Source organism: Ranitomeya variabilis, chromosome 5 (genome assembly GCF_051348905.1).
Source record: "Ranitomeya variabilis isolate aRanVar5 chromosome 5, aRanVar5.hap1, whole genome shotgun sequence".
NCBI classification, from domain to species: domain Eukaryota; kingdom Metazoa; phylum Chordata; class Amphibia; order Anura; family Dendrobatidae; genus Ranitomeya; species Ranitomeya variabilis.
The window spans coordinates 603,254,803-603,279,649 of NC_135236.1; the positions used below are offsets into that span (position 1 = coordinate 603,254,803).

Sequence of the window (24,847 nt, forward strand, 5' to 3'; positions counted from 1 at the left end):
GGCTGTGCTGGGTGCGGCGGCTGTGCTGGGTGTGGTGGCTGTGCTGGGTGCGGTGGCTGTGCTGGGTGCGGCGGCTGTGGGTGGCTGTGCTGGGTGTGGCAGCTGTGGACGGCTGTGCTGGGTGCGGTGGCTGTGCGTGGCTGTAGGCGGCTGTGCGTGGCTGTGGGCGGCTGTGCGTGGCTGTGCTGGGTGCGGCGGCTGTGCTGGGTGCGGCGGCTGTGCTGGGTGCGGCGGCTGTGCTGGGTGCGGCAGCTGTGCGTGGCTGTGCTGGGTGTGGTGGCTGTGCTGGGTGCGGTGGCTGTGCTGGGTGCGGCGGCTGTGGTGGGTGCGGCTGCTGTGGGTGGCTGTGCTGGGTGCGGCGGCTGTGGATGGCTGTGCTGGGTGCGGTGGCTGTGCTGGGTGCGGTGGCTGTGGTGGGTGCGGCAGCTGTGGGTGGCTGTGCTGGGTGCAGCGGCTGTGCGTGGCTGTAGGCAGCTGTGTGTGGCTGTGTGTGGCTGTGGGTGGCTGTGCTGGGTGCAGCGGCTGTGCGTGGCTGTAGGCGGCTGTGTGTGGCTGTGCTGGGTGCAGCGGCTGTGCGTGGCTGTAGGTGGCTGTGGGCAGCTGTGCGTGGCTGTGCTGGGTGCGGCGGCTGTGCTGGGTGCGGCGGCTGTGCTCGGTGCGGCGGCTGTGCGTGGCTGTGCTGGGTGTGGTGGCTGTGCTGGGTGCGGTGGCTGTGGTGGGTGCGGCGGCTGTGGTGGGTGCGGCGGCTGTGGGTGGCTGTGCTGGGTGCAGAAGCTGTGGATGGCTGTGCTGGGTGCGGTGACTGTGCTGGGTGCGGTGGCTGTGGTGGGTGCGGCGGCTGTGCTGGGTGCAGCGGCTGTGCGTGGCTGTAGGCGGCTGTGGGTGGCTGTGCGTGGCTGTAGGCGGCTGTGTGTGGCTGTGGGTGGCTGTGCTGGGTGCAGCAGCTGTGCGTGGCTGTAGGCGGCTGTGCTGGGTGCAGCGGCTGTGCGTGGCTGTAGGTGGCTGTGGGCAGCTGTGCGTGGCTGTGCTGGGTGCGGTGGCTGTGGTGGGTGCGGCGGCTGTGCGTGGCTGTGCTGGGTGTGGTGGCTGTGGTGGGTGCGGCGGCTGTGCTGGGTGCGGCGGCTGTGGATGGCTGTGCTGGGTGCGGTGGCTGTGCTGGGTGCGTCGGCTGTGGACGGCTGTGCTGGGTGCGGCGGCTGTCGCCACCTGATTCATTTCCGCCGCCATTTTCTTGGTCCTGCTCCCGGAATCGGCGCCTGCGCAGTCCGCGCTTCCCGGCGCCATTTTCTTGAAGACACACTGCAATGTGTCTTCAAGAAAATGGCGCCGGAAAGCGCGGACTGCGCAGGCGCCGATTCCGGGAGCAGGACCAAGAAAATGGCGGCGGAAATGAATCAGGTGGTGTAAGTAACAAATAGCTGTGGCATGAAGTGCCACAGCCTCATGGCACAGCAATTTGTTACTTGCGCTACCTCATTCATTTCCGGCGGCATTTTCTGTGTCCTCCTGGTGCCGGAATCGGCGCCTGCGCAGTCCGCGCTTTCCGGCGCCATTTTCTTGAAGACACACTGCAATGTGTTTTCAATAAAATGGCACCGGAAAGCGCGGACTGCGCAGGCGCCGATTCCGGGAGCAGGGGGACATTCATGGCCCGGAATAGCGTCGGTGGAACGGGACAGGTAAGTATACTCACCCTCCGCCTCCTGGCTCGTCCCTGCTTCTCCGTTGGAGATCGCGGTGTGCGTTCAGCGCTTACGCATACCGCGATCTCCTGGGAGCGTCGCTCTGTGGGGTCCAGACTGCGCCGGCGCTTGCGCTTGCGCAGTCTATAAAGGCTTCGGACAGAGTGACGCTCCCAGCGTTATATTATAGATACACCCCCAAATCATAACATGTAACAATAGACAAGCTGCATAGCACAGAGTTCTAAGAGAAGTGACCCCCAAATTTATATATAATGTGAAATACAATCATTTACGACATCAGACATGTCAGAAGAGCCCACAGGATCTTTTCCTCTTCATTAACTTGCATCTTATAAACAGATCTCGTGATATCGTCCACAGATCAGTATGTGTATACCCTTGCTGTTGTTCAGATATAGTAAAGGTCTGTAACTTACAATATAATACTTGGCCATGGCACCAAAATAAAAAATTACCACAAATGTGAAATGACAGTTATTGCACACTGTCCTTCTGTATAAAAAAGTAGTAACATAACACAATATGGCCAAAAGTATGTGGAAGCCACTCCGCATCATTGAGAAGAGCTGTGCAAGCCACATGTTATGACAAATTGAATGAAAGTTACATTTTATTTGATGCTTTGGAATCTGTTCTAGTTCTTCTGGTATCTGATAGCTGTGGTGATTGGCTATACCAATGAAGTGGTGCAGAAATCTACTTTGATCATGTAAAATTAGACCTAGAATCCCCATAGACAAACATGGTAGCAGAATGGGACCTAGAATGCCGCCTTTACAGTTGGTTAAATACCTGATGTGCTCAATCTGCCCTAGCTAGCAATACATTTTTTTAATATAATTGGTATCTGTTCTAGAATAAAGCGACTCAGACACACAGCAGTAGATCATGGAAAGTCACATAGTGGAGTCGCCGAGTTCTGCAGTGCCTAAAAATCACCAGAGCTGTTTGCATTGTACGTGGCAGCTCTATTGAATCGTTTTCTGCTGTCAAGCAGCAGCACACAAGCAACGTAAGGTCACCATGCACAATGCCATGGGCTGGAGAAGTGGAGGCATCTGGAGCAGTGTAACATTTTCTCTGGAATGAGTGATGTCTTACTATAAGTAAGCAGTATAAGGAAGGTATTTGGGCTTAGTAGATGCTCTGCCAACACTTCTTTCAACTTTGTTGAAGGCTCATTCCTGTTCTAGTAAGACAGTGGCCTGTGTATAAAAAAAGGTTGCGAAGACATGGATTGAAGAGATTTGTTATAAGAAGCCCACATGGAGTGTTTATATTAAACCCCACTAATCAGCTTTGAACTTGACTGGAACACTGAATATTGGATGGACCTTCTCAGCCAATATCGGGGTCTGGATCCACAAATGCTCTTCTGCGTCACAATGCGATGTGAACGGAGCATAACAAGGCAGTTTATACAATAATGGAAATATTAAAATTATTAAATATTACAATTTGAGAGTCCTCAGTGGTTGATACCATTTAATGGCTAACTGAAAAGATGGTAGCAAATTGCAAGCTCTCGAGTCTACTCGGGTCTCTTCATCAGGTTTAGTATACCAGATAATCTGAAGAGTCAGTCCTGGTCTGATGAAGAGACCTGAGCAGTCTCTAAAGCTTGCGATTTGTTACCATCTTTTCAGTTAGCCATTAAAAGGTATCAACCACTGAGGACTCTCAAATGGCTACTGGATAACATGGTACAAAGATATATTTTTCATGCACAATATGAGATAATATTTAACAGAAATATACTGCTTTAGCTATACTATTTACTAAAATCTATTTTTTTCTATAATTACCTGGTGTGAACATGAGCAATTTCTTCAAAAAATTCACATAGGTAAACCATGAAATGCCAACTTTGTGCAATTAGACAATGAACTGCAATGGCAAAGGCAATCTGACTCCTTGTGCAGTTTACTATTCCAAGTAGGTAGAGTAGAACAGAACATAGAAGAATAAAGAAATAGGCAGCTTTAGCAGCTCGGTTTCCTCTTGGTTGCGGAATAATTGAGCTATTCCTTATTGCGGGTGTCATCTGAGATAAAATAAAATTTAAAAATTTGACATCTTCAGACAAAAACATTTATTCCTAAAGTCATTCAACTAGCAACATTTACAGGGTTTTATTATACCTTTTTTACTTAATTGATCGTGGAAAGCAATCTAGACCAAAAATGGATTGTGTGCATTAGAAATGAAAAAGTATGCTGCATTCTGTTAAATGGAACATGTCGTCAGAAAATGATCAAATAAAATAAAATAACAACATTAAACTGCAGATATGGGTTAATCTGCAGGTTAGTAGAGTTCTAACCCCATGTGGTGCCAGCACTGAGAGCCCCGAGGAAATTAACTTTACTGGTTGGTAGGTGATCAAATGCTTATTTCATGCAATACAATGCCATTTATTAACGCAAAAATCATACAATGTTATTTTTTTCGGTTTTTATTTTTAGATTCTGTCTCTCATGGGTGAAATGTACCTGCGATAAAAATTACAGACTTCTCCATTATTTGTAGGTGTGAAAACTTGCAGTGTATCAAATACCGTACTTATTTTCCCCACTGTATGTAGAAACACATTTTAGGTGCTGGACCACCCTTTAATGCCACTTTGTCTATCAGAATCCTGTTCATGGAATTGCTTTTATGGCATTTTTTTTTCACTTTGTGAATATACCAGAGTGATTAAAGACATAGAGTACAGTCTTATGATGTCTTATCTCCCTACACTTAAGAAGAATAGTCACATATTATTTTATACAAATGTCTCGATTACAAAGATTCGCAGGACCATGGTGCAGTGGCCAAATCAGTAGTGTGTGGCCACAGAACAGGAGCCCTGCGATCCTCCTCCTACCTGCCATCTTCCTCTGCATATCTTTTATTAATAGGCCCAGTGCAACGTCATCTTTGTTGTGTGACACACCCATGAGGTTGCGCCAGGTCCACTACTTAGAGGAGGTGCCAGTGATGACAGCATGTAGGAGCAGGTTTGCAGGTCTGGTCCGGTGGCCATAAATTACCAATGTGGCTGCTGGACCAGGGTTTTGTGAATCTTTTTTTGCTCATTTCTACATATATAGCTTAGGTAGCAAATATACGAGGATATACACATTCTTCTTTCAAACTTTAACAGTTTATAGAGAGTGATATGAATCTATATTATAAATATTACACACATGTAAAATGACAATGGTATACTTCTCAGCCAATCTCAAATTAACAAACTTTCATTCAATGAAGAACATAATTTGAAGCATTTTCCTGACTAAAAACTTTATTTGTAAAACAGCTGTACTGGTGCCCCTGGGGAACACATCTGCAAAATCTATACAGACAAGCACTGTATAGATAAGATGTATTTGATCCAAATACATGAATATCACAACAGCCCCCTTTGGGTCTAAAAATCTGCAGGCGTTTATGTGCATATTTTACAATAGGAGAAAAAAACACTTCCTCTTGTGAAATCATCACACATCTATTCATGTTCATGATGTTTATAATTTGCAAAGATATAATAATGGGGTGCTATCTATCACATTTCAATGCAAAATGTCTCAGAGTTTAATTTAATGTAGTTACAAGTGTTACCATTTACTGACTAATTGATAAAATGGCAAATAGCTAAATTTCAAGACTACTTAGGTTTCTATTAGTGATGAGCGATCGTGCTCAGTCATACTCAGATATCACTCGAGTATCTGGGCGCTCGGATTTGCTCGGTACTCGACATACATTGGCTGGTGCTCGAATCTGAAGCTCGAATCCCCACCCTGCATGTTTGCCACCTGTAACACAGCCAATAAGAATGCGGGGATTGCCTGACAGTCCCTGTAATACCGTAACTATCTTGGTAGTGGCACTACTGTGATTGACAGGCCAAGTTACCTCATCATTATAAAACAACAGGCGCTACCACGCTCAGCACACTGATGCCATGGCTCAGCTCAGGGACAGTTCTTATTGGAGAGAAAGATCAGTTATCCAGGCCTGTGTGTGCACAGTTTAACTAATCAAATCCTCTAATGTTGATAGTGGTGCTGATGCTGAACCATCATGCTAACAGTTCTTCTAAGGGTTAATCCTGTGCCTTGCTGTTCATATCAGATACATTCTGCATTTAGCCTAGGGACAGTTGCAGTGGAGAGTGGCAGAATACAATCTCTAGGCAAGGCTTAGGACTTTACAGTTCATTGCTAAATATATATAGCTGCTGAACGTGACCCCATTATTTTTTTGGGGAGGGAGGGGGAATTTTCAATATTGTCATCCATACAGTTAGTGTTACATTACGGTGGTATAGAAAAAAAAGTTCATAAAATGTTTTCTGGATTCATTTAGTCATCCATAGAGTTAAACGTGGTTAGTGTTACATTATGGGAGTAAATAAAACTAAAAAAAAAGGTTCAAAATGTATTTCTGTATTGAATTAGTCATCCATAGAGTTTATCGTGCTTATTGTTACATTACAGTGGTATACAGTTGTGCTCAAAAGTACATACCCCAGCAGAATTTTTACTTTCTTGGCCTTTTTTCAGATAATATGAATGATAACACTAAAACCTTTTCTCCACTCATGGTTAGTGGTTGGGTGAAACCATTTATTGTCAAACTACTCTGTTTTCTCTTTTTAAATCATAATGACAACCCAAAACATCCAAATGACCCTGATCAAAAGTTCACATACCCTGGTGATTTTGGCCTGATAACATGCACAGAAGTTGACACAAATGGGTTTGAATGGTTTACTAAAGGTAACATTCTCACCTGTGACCTGTTTGCTGGTAATTAGCATGTATGCATAAAAGCTGAGTGAGTTTCTGGGATCCAGACAGACTCTTGCATCTTTCATCCAGCCACTGACGTTTCTGGATTGTGAGTCATGGGGAAAGCAAAAGAATTGCCAACAGATTTACGGGAAAAGGTAGTTGAACTGTATAAAACAGGAAAGGGATACAAAAAGATATCCAAGGAATTGATCATGCCAGTCAGCAGCATTCAAACTGTGATTAACAAATGGAAAATCAGAGGCTCTGTAAAAACAAAACCACGGTCATGTAGACCAACAAAAATGTTGTCCACAACTGCCAGGAAAATTGTTTGGGATGCAAAGAAAAACCCACAAATCACATCAGCTGAAATACTGGACTCTCTGGAAACTAGTGGTGTGGCTGTTTCAAGATGTACAATAAGTAGAAAGTTGAAAAAAATTTGGGCTGCATGGTTCGAGTCACCAGAAGAAAGCCATTACTGCGCAAATGCCACAAAGTATCTCGCCAATAATACGCAAAACAGCACAGAGACAAGCCTCAAAACGTCTGGAACAAGGTAATTTGGAGTGATGAGACCAAAATTGAACCTCTTGGCCACAATCATAAACGTTACATTTAGAGAGAGGTTAACAAGGCCTATGATGAAAGGAACACCATTCCTGCTGTAAAGCATGGAGGTGGATTGCTGATGTTTTGGGGATGTTTGAGCTACAAAGGCACAGGAAATTTGGTCAAAGTTGAAGGAAAAATGAATGCAGCACATTATCAGCAAATAATGGAGGCAAATTTGCACTCAAAAGCCCGGAAGCTGCACATGGGACATACTTGGATGTTCCAACATGACAGCGATCCAAAACACAAAGCCAAGTCATTGGCTACAGCAGAACAAAGTGAAGGTTCTAGAGTGGCCATCTCAGTCTCCTGACCTCAATATCATTGAGCCACTCTGGGGAGATCTCAAGTGCGCAGTTCATGCTAGACAGCCCAGGAAGTTACAGGAACTGGAGGCTTTTTGCCAAGAAGAGTGGGCAGCTTTACCATCTGAGAAAATAAAGAACCTCATCCACAACTACCACAAAAGCTGTCATCGATGTTAGAGGGGGTAATACACGGTATTAAGAAATGGGGTATGTGAACATTTGGATGTTTTGGGTTGTCATTATGATTTAAAAAGAGAAAACACAGTAGTTTGACATTAAATGGCTTCACCCAACCACTAACCATAAGTGGAGAAAAGGTTTTAGTGTTATCATTCATATTCTCTGAAAAAAGGCCAAGAAAGGAAAACTTCTGCCGAGGTATGTAAACTTTTGAGCACAATTGTATATAACTCCAAAAAACAGTAAAAAAATGTTTTTCTGGATTCAAATAGACATCTATACAGTTTAACGTGGTTAGTGTTATATTACGGTGGTATATAAAACTGTCCAAAAAAGTTCAACATTTTTTTCTGGATTCAATTCGTTATCCATATACTTTAACACATTGCTTAGAGGTACATTATGGGGGTATATAAAACTGCCAAAAAACACTCAAATTTTTTTGTGGATTAAATTAGTCATCCATACAGTTCAACGTGCTCTCTGTAAATTTACGGCGGTTTAAAAACCGCTTGGCCTGCTACAGTTGACCAATATTTTGGATTCCAAAAGTTGACTATTGTCATCCATACAGTTTATCCTGCTTTGTGTAAAATTATGATGTTCTACATTCCATGAGGCCATGGAAGTGTCACGAGCGGGATCTAAGTCCCGGACCGCTTGTGCACTCAAGGTCTGTCATGTTTGCCAGCAGTCAGGACATCTTGCCACCAGATGTCCCCAGCGGTCGAGGAAACGTCAGCGTCTAGTGGTAGTAGGTGGAGGTACACTAGACACGGTGACGTTTGCCTTCAAATTGTCCTTTAAGGGGACAATTATTATAGGCTCATCCTCCCACTCAGTAGAGCTCTGCATGGATTCTGGGGCGGAGGGCAATTTTATGTCTTCTGCCTTCGCCCAACGTCACGCAATACCCCTGGTTATGCTAGCTCAACCAGTAACGGTACGAGTGGTGAATGGGTCGGCACTGCCATCACAGATAACACACCAGACCATCCCTTTTACTCTGTCCATGTTGCCATCCCATCAGGAGATTATATTTCTGCTCGTCATTCCTGAGGGAATTGATGAGGTCCTCTTGGGGATACCTTGGCTACAGTACCACTCTCCTCATATCGAGTGGTACTCAGGCAGAATTTTGGGATGGGGTGAATCTTGTGGTTCAGATTGCTACTACAGAGGTTCCCGCAGATCTATCCTCTCTCCCCAAGCAATATTGGTCTTATGCGGACGTGTTCTCCAAAAAGGCGGCGGAGACCCTACCGCCCCATCGCCCCTATGACTGTCCTATTGACCTCTTGCCTGGTGCTGAGCCTCCCCGGGGTCGAGTCTGTCCGTTATCTCTCCCGGAGATGGAGGCAATGTCTCAGTACATTCAAGAGAATCTGGCAAGAGGGTTCATCAGGAAGTCAGTGTCACCAGCTGGGGCTGGATTCTTCTTCGTGCAGAAGAAGAATGGGGAACTGCGTCCATGCATAGATTACCGGGGTCTTAACGCCATCACCGTTAAGAATAAGTATCCTTTGCCCTTGATATCTGAGCTCTTCGATAGGCTTCGGGGAGCAAGGGTATTTACTAAATTAGATCTGCGGGGTGCTTACAACCTGATTCGCATCCGTGAGGGGGACGAATGGAAGATGGCTTTTAACACCAGGGATGGGCACTATAAATATCTGGTGATGCCCTTCGGGCTCTGTAATGCCCCAGCCGTTTTCCAAGACTTTGTGAATGACATCTTCCGGGATATGCTCTCCATCTTGGTCATAGTCTATCTGGATGATATTCTCATCTACTCTCCAGATATTGACTCCCACCGGAGAGATGTTTGCAAAGTCTTCGACCTCCTACGGGCAAACTCCCTCTATGCCAAGTTGGAGAAGTGTATGTTCGAGCAGGAGTCCTTACCTTTCCTAGGCTATATCATCTCCGCCCAGGGATTGGCTATGGATCCTGCCAAACTACAGGCTGTGATGGACTGGCAGGAACCCCATTCTCTTAAAGCGGTGCAGCGCTTTATGGGGTTCATTAATTATTATCGCCAGTTCATTCCGCATTTCTCAACTTTGGTAGCTCCCTTGGTAGCCCTCACCAAGAAGGGAGCAAATCCCAAATTGTGGTCTGAGGAGGTCTCCAAGGCCTTTAACTCCATAAAGTCACATTTTGCTAGCGCTCCCATCCTACATCGCCCTGATGTAGATAAGCCATTTATCATGGAGGTGGATGCCTCATCTGTTGGTGCTGGAGCAGTCCTCTTCCAAAAGGATGCTCAAGGTCGGAAGCATCCTTGCTTCTTCTTTTCTAAGACCTTCTCACCAGCAGAGAGGAATTATTCCATCAGGGACAGGGAGTTGCTAGCCATGAAGTTGGCTTTCTCGGAGTGGAGACATCTCTTGGAGGGAGCTCGTTTTCCCTTCCAAGTCTTCACAGATCATAAAAATTTGGTGTACCTGCAGACAGCCCAGCGGTTAAACTCTCGCCAGGCCAGATGGTCCTTGTTCTTCTCCCGGTTTCATTTCACCCTCCATTTTCTTTCTGGGGAGAAGAACATTCGTGCCGATGCTCTCTCTCGCTCCGTTGTGTCATCTGTGGAGGAGGAAGAGGAGCCTCGGCTTATTGTCCCCACTGAGAGCCTGAGAACTGTGGCCCCGGTTTCGCTAGAGCCTGTGACTCCGGGCAAGACTTTTGTACCATCCAGTTTGCGACCGGAGGTTCTCTCTTGGGCACACTCGTCCAGGGTGGGTGGACATTTTGGTTCCAAAAGGACATCTGAGTTACTGGCGAGGACATACTGGTGGTCGCATATGGCTCGTGATGTCGCAGACTATGTTCGGGCGTGTGTCTCGTGTGTGGCACGAGACATTTGGGACCGCACTCAGGATGCCATCCGGGCCGCCAAGGAGAGAATGAGGTCCTCCGCCGATGCACATCGGCGCCCTGCCCCGACCTTTGCTCCTGGCGACTTAGTGTGGCTCTCCGCTCGTAACATCAGGCTGCGTATTGAGTCCACTAAGTTTGCACCTCGCTACTTGGGTCCCTTCAAGGTCCTTGAACAGGTTAATCCTGTGGTCTACCGTCTAGCCCTTCCTCCACGCCAATGGTATCACCGACACCTTTCATTTGTCCCTCCTTAAGCCCATATACATGTCCCAGTTTTCTGAGTCGTCTGCCGGGACATCGGGTTCGTCTACGGACGATTACGAGGTGAACGCTATTTTGGGGTGAAAAGTGGTTTGTGGCAAAAAACTTTATTTGGTGGACTGGAAGGGTTACGGTCCTGAGAGCCTGCTGGGCACATTCGGGCTCCGCAGCTCATTGCTGCCTTCGAACGTAGTGAGGCCCAAGGAGGGGGGGTCCCTAGGAGGGGGGGGTAATGTTAGGGGTCAAGTTCCCCCCTCTGCACAGGGGGAATCTCAGGCCATCTCCGCTGCGGTCTCCCATTCTTCTCCTGCCGCAGTGGAGCCTGCTCAGCGGAGTCGTCGGTCCCAGCGTCTCGCTCAGTCTGACTCTGTACTAAGAGTTACTGCTGCTTTTCCTGCTTCTGCCATTGAAGTCAGTGCTGGGCAGCGGCGAGCAGATGCTTCTGGGACTAAGTCCTGCTTTTCTCGTTCTGAGCATGCCCAGAGTAAGATCTCTTAGTGGAGATCGAGGGTCACATGATCAGATACTGCAGCTAAGGCCATTGGTCCTTCAGGAAGGTCCTGTAGGTGCTCACGCTCTGTGGCAGCCTCTCATTGGTCCTTCTAGGAAGGTCCTGTACGTGCTGAAATTATTTAAGGCTCGCATGGCCGCACGGCCATGCGCTAGTATTGTTCTATGTTATGTGCTTGGCGCCAATGTGGTCATGTGAGTTTGTGTTCAGGGAATAAGCCCCTAGAATGCTGGCACCTCCGGCGAGGAGATTTTGTGTGAATGTATTCAGGGACCTGGCTGAAATAAGCCCCTAGAATGCTGGCACCTCCGGCGAGGAGTTTGTGTGCATGCATGACCACTGACTGCTCTTAGTTGGGTAGTTAGCCTGTGCCACTGTGAAGTCAAACAGGACGCAGTGCTTTGAGTTTCAGCTACTCTGTGAAGTAACAGGGTTAGCTCATACCGCCATATAGTTCCGCCGTTTGCTAGCAGCAGGTTCTCCTGCACGGTGGACCCCGGGCTGCGAATGCATCAATTATAATAAAACCTATATACTTACTCGGTGCGTTCCGCTAGCCCTAACACACGTGTCCTGGTACTGTTGACCAAATGTTTTTGTTCATTAAAAATTTAGTTTCAATTAATAAAGGAAACTTGGTTTCCAGAGGCCTAGCAATTAGAAAATGTGTAAGGCATGCGGTAGGGGACAGGGAAGTGGGAGTGCTGATGATGGTGAACACAGAAATTGAGGACATGGGGCAAGTGCGACTATGCCTGTTGTTGGAGAACAAGAAACACGCTCATCTATGACATATAGCTCCCTTTCCTACTTTGCAGGGTGGCTTATGAAGCCACACCAGTGAGAACAGGTAATCGGTTGAATAGCAAATAATGTTTCCAGCATGCTTGCCAGCACCACCCCGTCTTTCCTACTGTCCACTCTCACCAGTCAACAGTCTGGATAACTTAATCTTCACCCTGATCCTCCTTCCTCCCACCATGTTGAGTCTCAGGAGACCAGTGATCCCACGCTAGGAAACCCCGAGGAGCTCTTTACAACATAATTTCTTCATTGTGGCCTCTCACCCTGCATGTTCCAAGAGGGACAGGAATAGATGCTGTGTGTAACAATGCATAAAACTTTGAGCAGCCACAGTCACAAGAAGAAGACAGTGGGGAATGGCAAATTTTGTCTCAGGTGGCAGAAGATGATGAGACGCAGTTGCCGTTAATTCAGGTTGTTGTTAAGTTACCAAATCAGAAGGACCACGGTGCTGAGGTGGAAGACAAAGTAATGGATAATGAAGTCACTGACCCAATCTGGGAAGCTGGCATGCAGAGCAGTGCCAGCAGCAGTGAGGGGGACGAATTGGCAGCACCAAAACAGAAAGGAAGAGGCAGTGGGGTTATCAGAGAGAGATGACGGGCAACTGTTCACGCTAGTGAACATTTTTCTGTCAAAGAGTTAGGGGTTACCTAGTCTGAATTTTTTTTATAGAGCATTCTGATATAAAAATGGTCAGTTGTAATCTGTGCCATGCCAAGATCACCAGGGACCTCATCACTAAGAGCTTAACCACCAGCAGCATGATTAGGCACATGTCATTTAAGCACCCAACTCTGTGAGACGAATGCCTGGAACAACTATTAGTGCCAGTGGGTGACACCTCTGCCTCTTCCCCTGTGCTAGGTACTTCCCAATTCCCTGTCCATGACACTGATGCCTCCTGCCCTAAACCTGTCCTTGCACATTGTGAGTCCCCATAATTAGAGACTTCCAAAAACTTGTCCCACCACAGTGTTCAGCTGTCTCTACTCCAGGCCTTAGAGCAAAAAAGAAAGTTCCCAGCCACCCACGCACTGGCCAAAATGCTAAACAGGCGCATTTCGAGGCTGCTTGCACTGGAAATGTTGCCATTTAGGCTTCTAGACAAGGAGGATTTCCACCGACACAAGACAGCTGTCCCTCGGTACTTGGTCTTCCGCTGTGATTATGTCTTCACCTTACACCAGCACGTGTCCAGGAACACCAACCGTGCCCTTATCAATACAGTTACTGGGATTGTACACTTAACAAATGACACATGGACAAGTGCTTGTGGCCAGGAATGCTTCATTTTCCTGAGGACACACTTGGTGAACATTGTGGAGACCAGGTTCGAGACCCCCTGTGGCATGGTACATGTGCTACCAATACCGATGATTGCTGTCCCTACTGCTATCAGGGTTTCCTTCACCAGTTCCTGCACCCCCTCCTGCTCCTCCTCATCCTCCATCTCCGATTTCCCATTGACTTCCAATGTGACTCGAAATGAGCATCCGAGCACTAGGAATTGCTTGGTTCGAGTAACGACCATCCGGACACATTAGTTTTCGCTCATTCCTAGTTTCTATATCACATGTGGTTTAACCCAAAACGGCAATATTTAAATATTCATACTCAAAACTGGAAAACCCCTTCAAGTTTCTGATACAATAAGCAATGGTTTGAAATCTCATGGTCATTCATATTATTAGTTTCTACGAGACACATTTTTATTTGTCACGTTATGCAGAGTCCCTCTTTCCTCTTTTTTTTTAAGTCCTGCTCATAGCGAGCAATTGAATTGTCAGGTTTCCCCAGTCTTTTATGCAACAAATAGAGCTATTGTCAAAACAAGAAAAATATATTGTCTTCAAAACATCTTGCATGTCATTAGAGTGTTACTTTTCATGTAATTCTTTGATCAGTTCAGGGCCATTTGCCCCTTCCTTGCCAGACACATCTTCAGTTTTTTCATGCATGCAATTTTAACAACTTTCACAATTGACAGGTGAATGGAGCAGGCAATGTCTTATCTACTGATACATAGGGTGTCATTACTTATTTATTATGCTTTGCCTATTTAGCACTATCATATTCCACAGCGCTTTACATAATTAAAGGGGCTCACAATCTAAATTCCCTATCAGCATGTTTTTAGAACGTGGGAGGAAACCAGAGAACCCGGAGGAAACGCACACAAACACGAGGAGAACATACAAACTCCTTGCAGATGTTGTCATTGTGGGATTTGAAGCCAGGACCCCAGCGCTGCAAGGCTGCAGTGCTAACCACTGAGCCACTGTGCTGCCCATTAGCAGGGTATTAGCAAACAAGGGGTGGTGGTTCATAGAAACATGGATGAGGGGGAACAAATACCATTATTTTCTGTCCTAGGCAGAAAAGCCGAGCACTATAATAAGTGGACCAGGTTGAACTTTGCCGTAAGACCTCTTCCCTTTTTTGTACACCACTGTTTAGTTTTTAACAATTGTATGTAAGTTACATGTACAGAGGTAAAACAACATGCATGTAACGCAAACAGTCAGCTGCCTTTACATAAAAAAGAATTTAAAACATCACCATACAAAATTAATGCAGACACACGATACAAAAAAAATGCCACCATGTTATACAAGTATGTAATCCTGCTATACTGCTCACAATACCATGATAACCATAATAATAATTTTCCTTCTATACTGAGCATTGCTGGTATCAGACATAAAAATAGTAATGTTCTAGTATAACAAAATAGTACACATAAAGAGTTCCACAATACATATAAATAATACTCTGCTTATTAAACACTCCATGCCATGCACATAAATAGTCCATCAATACTATGCAAGCTAATAGTACTGCTAAAGGTTTGTACAATGTTTTTGTTGGGTAACCTACATATTGACTGGTGTAATCTATATCTTGACTGGTGAGGCATAATCTAATCAATCTTACCTTTAATCCTTGTACTAATTTGCACTTGCAGCTGAAACGGAATCACTGGGAGTTGATTTTACAACTTCAATCTCAGGCTGGGAAATGAAAGCAAAAGTAGAACTTCACAAAGGAGGAACTTGTTTAACTTGCTATTTTACTTTCTGTACGACACATTAAACCTACAACTATGGTGTTTTTTTTTTTTCTAAAAGCAGAAGGATAGCTGCAAGAGGATGTAAGCAGTAGCTACCGATAGTGGTGTACCGCCAATAGTGGCAGACGACACCGCAACCATCATTCTCCCTGTGCGTCTGCCTTCTGATATCTCTAACAAAAAAAAGAGGAAGCAATACAGAAATAGGTGCACACCTATCAATGCAAAAAATATATGTTATTGATACAGTAATGCTCCAAAATTAGAAACAATTAAAACCACAGTCTCCCCATCAGCATCTGATATTATAGATCAATAGTACATATATGAAAAGCTAGGCACTTAATAAAACCTACATACTGTACAATTCTTCCTAAATGCATGTGAATACAAACAGTTGTGCTCAAAAGTTTACATACCCCAGCAGAATTTTTGTTTTCTTGGCCTTTTTTCAGAGAATATGAATAATAACTAGTGTTGAGCGATACCGTCCGATACTTGAAAGTATCGGTATAGGAAAGTATCGGATCCGATACCGGCAAAGTATCGGATCTGATCCGATACCCAATACCAATACAAGTGAATGGGACTCAAGTATAGGAAGGTATCCCTGATGGTTCCCAGGGTCTGAAGGAGAGGAAACTCTCCTTCAGGCCCTGGGATCCATATTAATGTGTAAAATAAAGAATTAAAATAAAAAATATTGATATACTCACCTCTCCGACGCAGCCTGGACCTTACCGCTGTGAACCGGCAGCCTTCTTTGCTTAAAATGAGCGCGTTCAGCACCTTCCATGACGTCACGGCTTCTGATTGGTCGCGTGCCGCTCATGTGACCGCCACGCGACCAATCACAAGCCGTGACGTCATCCCTTACTACCAGGGCGCGTCCGAGGGTGAGTATATCAATATTTTTTATTTTAATTCTTTATTTTACACATTAATATGGATCCCAGGGCCTGAAGGAGAGTTTCCTCTCCTTCAGACCCTGGGAACCATACACTGGGAACTTCCGATTCCGATTCCCGATACCACAAAAGTATCGGATCTCGGTATCGGAATTCCGATACAGCAAATATCGGCTGATACCCGATACTTGCGGTATCGGAATGCTCAACACTATTAATAACACCAAAACTTTTTCTCCACTCATGGTTAGTGGTTGGGTGAAGCCATTTATTGTCAAACTACTGCGTTTTCTCTTTTTAAATCATAATGACAATCCAAAACATCCAAATAACCCTGACTAAAAGTTCACATACCCCATTTCTTAATACCGTGTATTGCCCCCTCTAACATCAATGGCAGCTTGAAGTCTTTTGTGGTAATTGTGGATGAGGTTCTTTATTTTCTCAGATGGTAAAGCTGCCCACTGTTCTTGGCAAAAAGCCTCCAGTTCCTGTAAATTCCTGGACTGTCTAGCATGAACTGTGCGCTTGAGATCTCACCAGAGTGGCTCAATGATATTGAGGTCAGGAGACTGAGATAGCCACTCCAGAACCTTCACTTATGCTGTAGCCAATGACAGGTCGACTTGACCATGTGTTTTGGATTGCTGTCATGTTGGAATGTCCAAGTTTGTCCCATATGCAGCTTCCGGGCTGATGACTGCAAATTTGCCTCCAGTATTTTCTGATAATGTGCTGCATTCATCTTTCCTTCAACTTTGACCAAATTTCCTGTGCCTTTGTAGTTCAAACATCCCCAAAACATCAGTGAACCACCTCCGTGCTTTACAGTCGGAATGTTGTTCCTTTCATTATAGGCCATGTTAATCTCTCTCCAAATGTAACGTTTATGATTGTGTCAAAAAGTTCAATTTTGGTCTTCTCACTCCAAATTACCTTGTTCCAGAAGTTTTGAGGCTTATCTCTGTGCTGTTTTGCGTATTATAGGTGAGATACTTTGTGGCATTTGCGCAGTAATGGCTTTCTTCTGGTAACTCGACCATACAGACCATTTTTCTTCAAGTGCCTCCTTACTGCGCATCTTGAAATAGCCACACCGCTAGTTTTCAGAGAGTCCTGTATTTCAGATGATGTTGTTTGTGGGTTTTTCTTTGCATCCCAAACAATTTTCCTGGCAGTTGTGGATGACATTTTTGTTGGTCTACCTGACCGTGGTTTGTTTTTACAGAGCCCCTGATTTTCCATTTGTTAATCACAGTTTGAATGTTGCTGACTGGCATTATCACTAAGAAACAAAACATAGAATAGGTCATACAGAATGGGGATCACCAAAACGCACAGATTGAACCAGAAAACACAGCTTTATTACCATATAAACACAGGACATAAATATTTAGAAACATTTTAAACATTTGAATACACAAAGCCTGTAATAAGGCAAGCACCTGTGCTAGACAGATGGGGAAGGTAATTAAGATATTAGAGGCCTCTATATGGACAGCATATTCAAGATGTGCAAAAAAGCAAAAAAATATCATAACAAAATACCACATATCAATAGGCCTTACAAATATGGCTACAAGTGCATGCAGATGTGGATACTGGAATAAAGAACAGATGTGAACTGATATACACCGCAGACTCTGTGGAAAGACGACCTCATGGTCCCTAATATAACCAATGGGTCCCTGACAAAATAATAAAATAGTGTAAAGTGTGGGTCAGCTGTATCATGTCATACACATAAGTCTACTTTCACACTAACGTCGGTACCGACGTACCGACGCATACTATGAAAAAAATGCACAACGGGGGCAGCGGATGCAGTTTTTCAACGCATCCGCTGCCCCATTTTAATGTCCGGGGAGGAGGGGGCGGAGTTCCGGCCGCGCATGAGCGGTCGGAAATGGCGGACACGACGCACAAAAAAAGTTACATGCAACTTTTTTGTGCCGACGGTCCACCAAAACACGGTGCAGCCGTCGCACCATCGTCGTGGCCATACGTCGCAATGCGCCGCTAATGTAAGTCTATGGGGAAGTCTTAGGATGCGTTTTTTCCCCTAGACGACACATTGCGACGTACGCCAAACAACGCTAGTGTGAAAGTAGCCTAAGTTGCTGAGGTGCAGAAGCAACAGATATTAGACCATGCATCCAAATAAATATAACTGTATGCTGGACACAGAAATTAACAGCCAGTAATCCCCCAAGCACTTTAGATATATGAATACACACTAAACAGAGTCATGACGTAACACCTAAATTTCTGGGGATATGGTAAAGGCTGGTATATAGCATGCATGAATCTGGTCTAGAGAAATGGACATATGGTAACGTCAAGTAACCCCCGGATAAGGCACAGAGGGTCCGAAGGAGGGGGGCATGACCGGGGCAGGTTGCGAGTGACGGTTTTGGTTTGGGATTTGGGAAAAGGCAGGGAGATGACAGGGAAAGGGGGGGTAGATGGAGGAAGTAAGGGATTGATTGAAGGGGAAGTGATGAAGGGGAAGTGACCTAGGATGGGGGGTAAGGAGGGGGGCCGAAGGGGGATAAAAAGGACGTAGGGAGGAGCCGTGATCCTTTCGCTCCCAAGACGGCCGGACACCAAGCACCATGCTCCCCCACCAAGCAGGCACCTCTTACCAGACATGGACGTGATCTCCAGGCTCCAGGCGGCTGCCAGCGCTCACCCACCCGGATGGTTGGAAAGCATTGAGGAAGGTATCCTGGGGATGGGTGGTGGTGGTAATAGCAGGGAGTCCTATGTTCCGGCTTTCTGGGGAAGGTCCGAGGAACAGGAGTGAGGGTAGTTCAGGGTCCCGCAGGAGGAGGGCAGGGGGTCCCAACGCTAATAGCCGCAGGAGGAGTGCGCCGGCGAGCAGGCGTCGGGCAGCGGATGCTGCATGCTCTGCTGAGCAGGAGAGGCAGGGAGAATGTGGGCTGGAGCCGACGGGGGGGCATAGGAGGAAGACCGCGAGACCCCACGCAGCGCAGCAGCAGGGCCAGGGATCCCCAGGGAGTCTTACGGCAGCAGTTCCGCCTTCACAAGCGGCCGGGGGTGTGAGCGTTCCCCCCATGGCCAGGCAGGAGAGCCGGGACACATGGGCTGCGCCATCTTGTTTCCGGGGACCTTCTCAAAGGCCCCCGGGAATCAGGCTGCCCAACGAGGCACCTGTGGAAGAAGTGCAGGATTCTGTGTCATCCAGCCAGATGCCCGTGGGGGAAGAGGGGGAGAGGAGGCCAACACGCAGGGCTAGGCCCCCCGAAAGGCTGTCCATGGAGATGCCGGTAGGGGGGCAACAGCACAAGGTAAGGAGTCCTTCAAGGGAGCCAGGGTCGAGGGATAGCAGAAGGCGACGGCCCAGGGCTATGAGCACCCCCCCGGCAGCCAGAACCTCACATCTTGCTGCAGGGCCAGAGCCACCAGCAAAAAACCCAGGACAGAGCCAGGCAGGCGAATAGAAGTAGGGAAAGCGAGGTCACCACGCAGTATAGCCGCAGGAGCCAAGAAGGAACGCGAGACGAGGGCGCAGAGGATGGACGCCTGTCGCTAGGAACAAGATGTCCCTCATCCCTGGATGTGGACAGCAACGACAATGGCGAGGAGGAGTCCAGGAGCACAGCAGCCGGGGGGGGGGATGACTCCCGCACGGCCTGGTAACTATGACTCCATGTTTTCTTCATATCCATATGCAGGCCCAGTACAGGGGGATGGGGGGAGCCAGAGATCACAAGGGGATAGCGTAGCCCCATCTTAGGGTCCCTGGAGGCCACCGCTAGGGAAATGAGGGCAATGCTAGCGAGCTTAGCAGACAGAATGGACCACTTTGAAGGACGCGGGCCTGGGCATCTAGCAGCTTGGACGAGCCCATACTTGCGGCCTGGTGCTGCTGGGGGTGGCGAAGATATAATCAGGGCCCCTGAGTCGGCGGCAGCTGGGGATGAGGAGAATGGGCAGTTAGATGACACGGCGCAGGGGGATGAATTCTTTTGCTTTATGGGTAACTTGGGTATCCACCTTAAAAAAGAGGTGAGGGAGAAAATATGGAAAGACGAGTATGTGGACATTTTTTCACTTTTGCCTGTAGAGAGGTTGACTGCAAAGTCAGGAAAGGAAGGGGGGAAGAGAGAAGAGGAGCGACAGAGTACGGTGGCGCATACGTTTTCAAATTGGTGGCATGCCTTCACGATATTAGGTAGCGTCATTGGGGAAAAGGCGCCAGAAAACTGAACTCAATTATTTTGCTACATGGACACCATCAGGGACGCTCACAAGTCGTATGGGGGGCAAGCTTGGCTGCGGTATGATGAACAGTTTTGTCAGCACAAGGCCATGCGACCATCTATTAGATGGGATCAGAAAGATATTGGACGGTGGCTTCAGGTTCTGCATTGGGTCGCTAAGAAGTTCGGGGTGCCATTGGCTCCCGAGAAAACTGTCGGCACCAAGGGTCTTTTATTATTATTAATAATAAATTGGCTGCTGTGGCCATTATTATCCAAAAGTACTGGTGTGGTGTGGTTATTCGAGAAAAGGTGGGGGAAGTCATGGGGAGTCAACCTTGCCAAGGTCAAGTAACCCCCGGATAAGGCACGGAGGGTCTGAAGGAGGGGGGCATGACCGGGGCAGGTTGCAAGTGATGGTTTTGGTTTGGGATTTGGGAAAAGGCAGGGAGACGACAGGGAAAGGGGGGTAGAGGGAGGAAGTAAGGGATTGATTAAAGGGGAAGTGATGTAGTGGTAGTGACCTAGGATGGGGGGAAGGAGGGGGGCCAAAGGGGGATAAAAAGGACGTAGGGAGGAGCCATGATCCTCTTTCGCTCCCAAGACGGCCGGACATCAAGCCCCACCCACCCAGCCCAGAGGAAAAGAAGGACGACCGGGTCGCAGTAGCCAGATGAACCATTTGAATGAGGACAAGAATAATACTTATACAAAATTATTTATTTGACAGCTACCTTTAAGCCTAGGGGAAGGGCAGTCCATCGCCATGGTTCCCTGGAGGTTTCCCCCACAGGGGTTTTTTCCTCTCCTGACTGGTGGCGGATAGCTCTTCGTGAGCCCGAGGTTCTGTTATATCATTGTTATGATGATTTGAGCGTTGGTGGGTCCTCGAAGCTGGCAAAAAAGTTTGTTAAAGGGGGGATTCTTGCATTGCGGGACCCCCATAAAGTGGATAGTTACTTTGTTGGTGGTCTGGTGATACTTGGTTGATACCCGACGAGGCGAGTCGGGGTCACGTTATCGTGGGACCCAGAGGGCCACCTGATGTTGGAGGTCGGGTGCACGGTACCGACGGGTGAGTACCCGATGATGGAAGTCAGGTACAGGTTAACGGTGTGGAGGCAACCTCTTCCCTCAATTCATGGTGCTTCCGAGCTTGGAGGAAAACGCGGCTGGAAGTAAGGCTGAGAGGGAAGAGGTAATGCCGACAGGATAATCACCAGACCAGGACCGGGTTAGCTTTGAGGGCCTCACCAAGGGTCTTTTATTATTATTAATAATAAATTGGCTGCTGTGGCCATTATTATCCAAAAGTACTGGTGTGGTGTGGTTATTCGAGAAAAGGTGGGGGAAGTCACGGGGAGTCAACCTTGCCAAGGTCATGACTCTGTTTAGTGTGTATACATATATCTAAAGTGCTTGGGGGATTACTGGCTGTTATTTTCTGTGTCCAGCATACGGTTATATTTATTTGGATGCATGGTCTAATATCTGTTGCTTCTGCTCCTCAGCAACTTATGTGTATGACATGATACAGCTGACCCACACTTTAAACTATTTTATTATTTTGTCAGGGACCTATTGGTTGTATTAGGGACCATGAGGTCATCTTTCCACAGAGTCTGCGGTGTATATCAGTTCATATCTGTTCTTTATTCCAGTATCCACATCTGCATGCACTTGTAGCCATATTTGTAAGGCCTATTGATATGTGAGATTTTGTTATGATATTTTTTTGCTTTTTTGCACATCTTGAATATGTTGTCCATATAGAGGCCTCTAATATCTTAATTACCTTCCCCATCTGTCTAGCACAGGTGCTTGCCTTATTACAGGCTTTGTGTATTCAAATGTTTTAAATGTTTCTAAATGTTTATGTCCTGTGTTTATATGGTAATAAAGCTGTGTTTTCTGGTTCAATCTGTGCATTTTGGTGATCCCCATTCTGTATGACCTATTCTATGTTTTGTTTCTTAGTGCTTAAGCAGTTTTTAGGTCAAGGTTGGATCCCAGTTCATTACTTCTTGTGGTGCCCCCACATAGTATTAGTTTAGTTGACTGGCATTATCAATTCCTGTATTATATAGTTCAACTACCTTTTCCTATAGATCCGTTGACAATTCTTTTGCTTTCTCCATGACTCACAATCCAGAAACATCAGTGGCTGGATGAAAGATGCAAGAGTCTGTCTGAATCCCAGAAAGTCACTCAGCTTTTATGCATACACACTGATTACCAGCAAACAGGTCACAGGTTAGGATGTTACCTTTAGTAGCCATTCAAACCCATTTGTGTTAACGTCTGTGCATGTTATCAGGCCAAAATCACCAGGGTATGTGAACATTTGGATGTTTTGGGTTGTCATTATGATTTAAAAAGAGAAAACACAGTAATTTGACAGTAAATGGCTTCACCCAACCACTAACCATGAGTGGAGAAAAAGGAAGGTTTTGGTGTTATCATTCATATTCTCTGAAAAAAGGCCAAGAAAGCAAAAATTGTGCCGAGGTATGTAAACTTTTGAGCACTACTGTATAACCAGGTATGGATCCATGTAGTTATGCTAGGTAATTCTACAATATTGATGTATCAAGCAAGAGCCCAAAAGAGAACAAAGTCAATGAAATATCCACAGTATAGATCATATAACCCCTTGTGACTCGACCCGGTACCGAGTACCCCACTGCCCTGGGGGCGACTCACATGCATGTCTCTGTATATATGTTTGTATGTATGTGCATGCATTTCTCTGTATGTAGGTGTAGAAATGCATCTATATCTACAGGTCGCAGTGCATCGGTAGCACACTTATGCAGTGATTTGGCAGTGACCCAGCAAAGTTCCAAACAAAAGTCTCTTTAATGCATTTACTTCACAGCATTAATGTCCAACTCACAGCATTGATGTCCAACTCACAGAAATACACAGTACATGATATCCCCCGGATCGCAGCTGGGAACCATATCCTCAAGTTTTCTGCCAATAAACATGCCAGTCCACCTCTGAGACCAGTGACCATGGGCGACTGCATTGCTATGTATGCTGTGGGTGCCGGGCATCTCAGCTCTCCTGGCTGTTTGGCTCCGCTTGCCTGTGTTGCCTTACACTGATGGAGCTCTGCAGAGCCGACCGCTCTGCACTCTAGCAAAGACCAGACTGACACTGACTCTGACCCTTACACTCCCAAACCCTTTACTGCAGGGCTTTAAACCAAAGAACCTGTAGCCTTCCGCCACATGGAAATCCAAAAGGAAGGAAACGGACTGCCACTACCATCCTGTAGTCCATTTCAAACAAAAATGCAGCAGGTTTTCTCAAATTTGCCCTGGACAAATATCTTGCCCAAGACAAACAGTCCCTTTTTATTTAGCATTGCAATCACAGCTACTCCTGTGACTGCAATGCACTCCCATAGCCTCAAATACACCTCCGTGCGCATCCTGGGGGGAACACATAGCGACCCTCACATGTGACACAGGTCACTGCCTCACAAGGTGCTTCTCACAAAATTATAATATCAAAAGTTAATGTATTTCAGTTCTTCAATTCAAAAAGTGAAACACATATATTATATAGAGTTATTACTAACAGAGTGATCTATTTCAAGTGTTTGTTTCTGTTAATGATGATGATTATGGCTTACAGCCAATGAAAACCCAAAAGTCATTATCTCGCTAAATTAGAATAACTAAGAAAAAATACCTGCAAATGCTTCCTAAGCATTTATAAAGGTCCCATAATTTGTTTCAGTAGGTTACACAATCATGTAGAAGACTGCTGACTTGACAGATGACCAGAAGGCAGTCATTCGCTCAGTCCACAAAGAGGCTAAGCCACAAAAGGTCATTGCTAAAGAAGCTGGCTGTTCACAGAATGCGGGATCCAAACATATTAATGGAAAGTTGAGTGGAAGGAAAATGTGTGGTAGAAAAAGGTTCACAAGCAACCTGGATAACCGCAGCCTTGAAAGCATTGTTAGGAAAAAGCCATTCAAAAATTTGGGGGAGATTCACAAGGAGTGGACTGCTGCTGGAGTCATTGCTTCAAAAACCACCACACACAGACTTATCCAGGACATGGGCTACAAGTGTCGCATTCCTTGTGTCAAACCACTGTCATGACCAATAGACATTGCCAGAAGCCTCTTACCTGGTACAAAGAGAAAAAGAACTGTACTGTTGCTCAATGGTCCAAGCTGTTGTTTTCAGATGAAAGTAAATTTTGCATTTAAGTTGGAAATCAAGGTCCTAGCATCTGGAGGAAGAGAGGAGAGGCACATAATCCAAGCTGCTTGAGGTATATTGTGAAGTTTCTACAATCAGTGATGGTTTGGGGAGCCATGTCATCTGCTTGTGTAGTTCCACCATGTTTTATCAAGACCAAAGTCAGTGCAGCTGTCTACCAGGACATTTTAGAGCACTTCATGCTTCCCTCTACCGACAAGCTTTTTGGAGATGGAAATTTAATTCTCCAGCGGGACTTGGCACCTGTCCACACTGCCAAAAGTACCAATACCGGGTTTAAAAACATCAGTATAACTGTGCTTGATTGGCCAGCAAACTCACCTGCCCTTAACCCCATAGAGGATGTATGG

General features: G+C 46.1%; 1 protein-coding gene across 1 annotated transcript in view; it reads right to left on the minus strand.

Moving 5' to 3' along the window:
- The window catches only part of STING1 (stimulator of interferon response cGAMP interactor 1), a 93,107-nt gene extending 68,599 nt beyond the window's left edge, over nucleotides 1–24,508 (minus strand). The window contains exons 1-3 of the mRNA XM_077266049.1: nucleotides 24,403–24,508; nucleotides 14,984–15,060; nucleotides 3,512–3,750 (exon numbers count right to left, since the gene is read on the minus strand). Coding sequence (XP_077122164.1) covers nucleotides 3,512–3,750 — 239 coding nt within the window. The 5' untranslated portion in view covers nucleotides 14,984–15,060; nucleotides 24,403–24,508. The remainder of the gene's footprint in view (nucleotides 1–3,511; nucleotides 3,751–14,983; nucleotides 15,061–24,402) is intronic.
- Nucleotides 24,509–24,847: the final 339 nt, after the last annotated feature.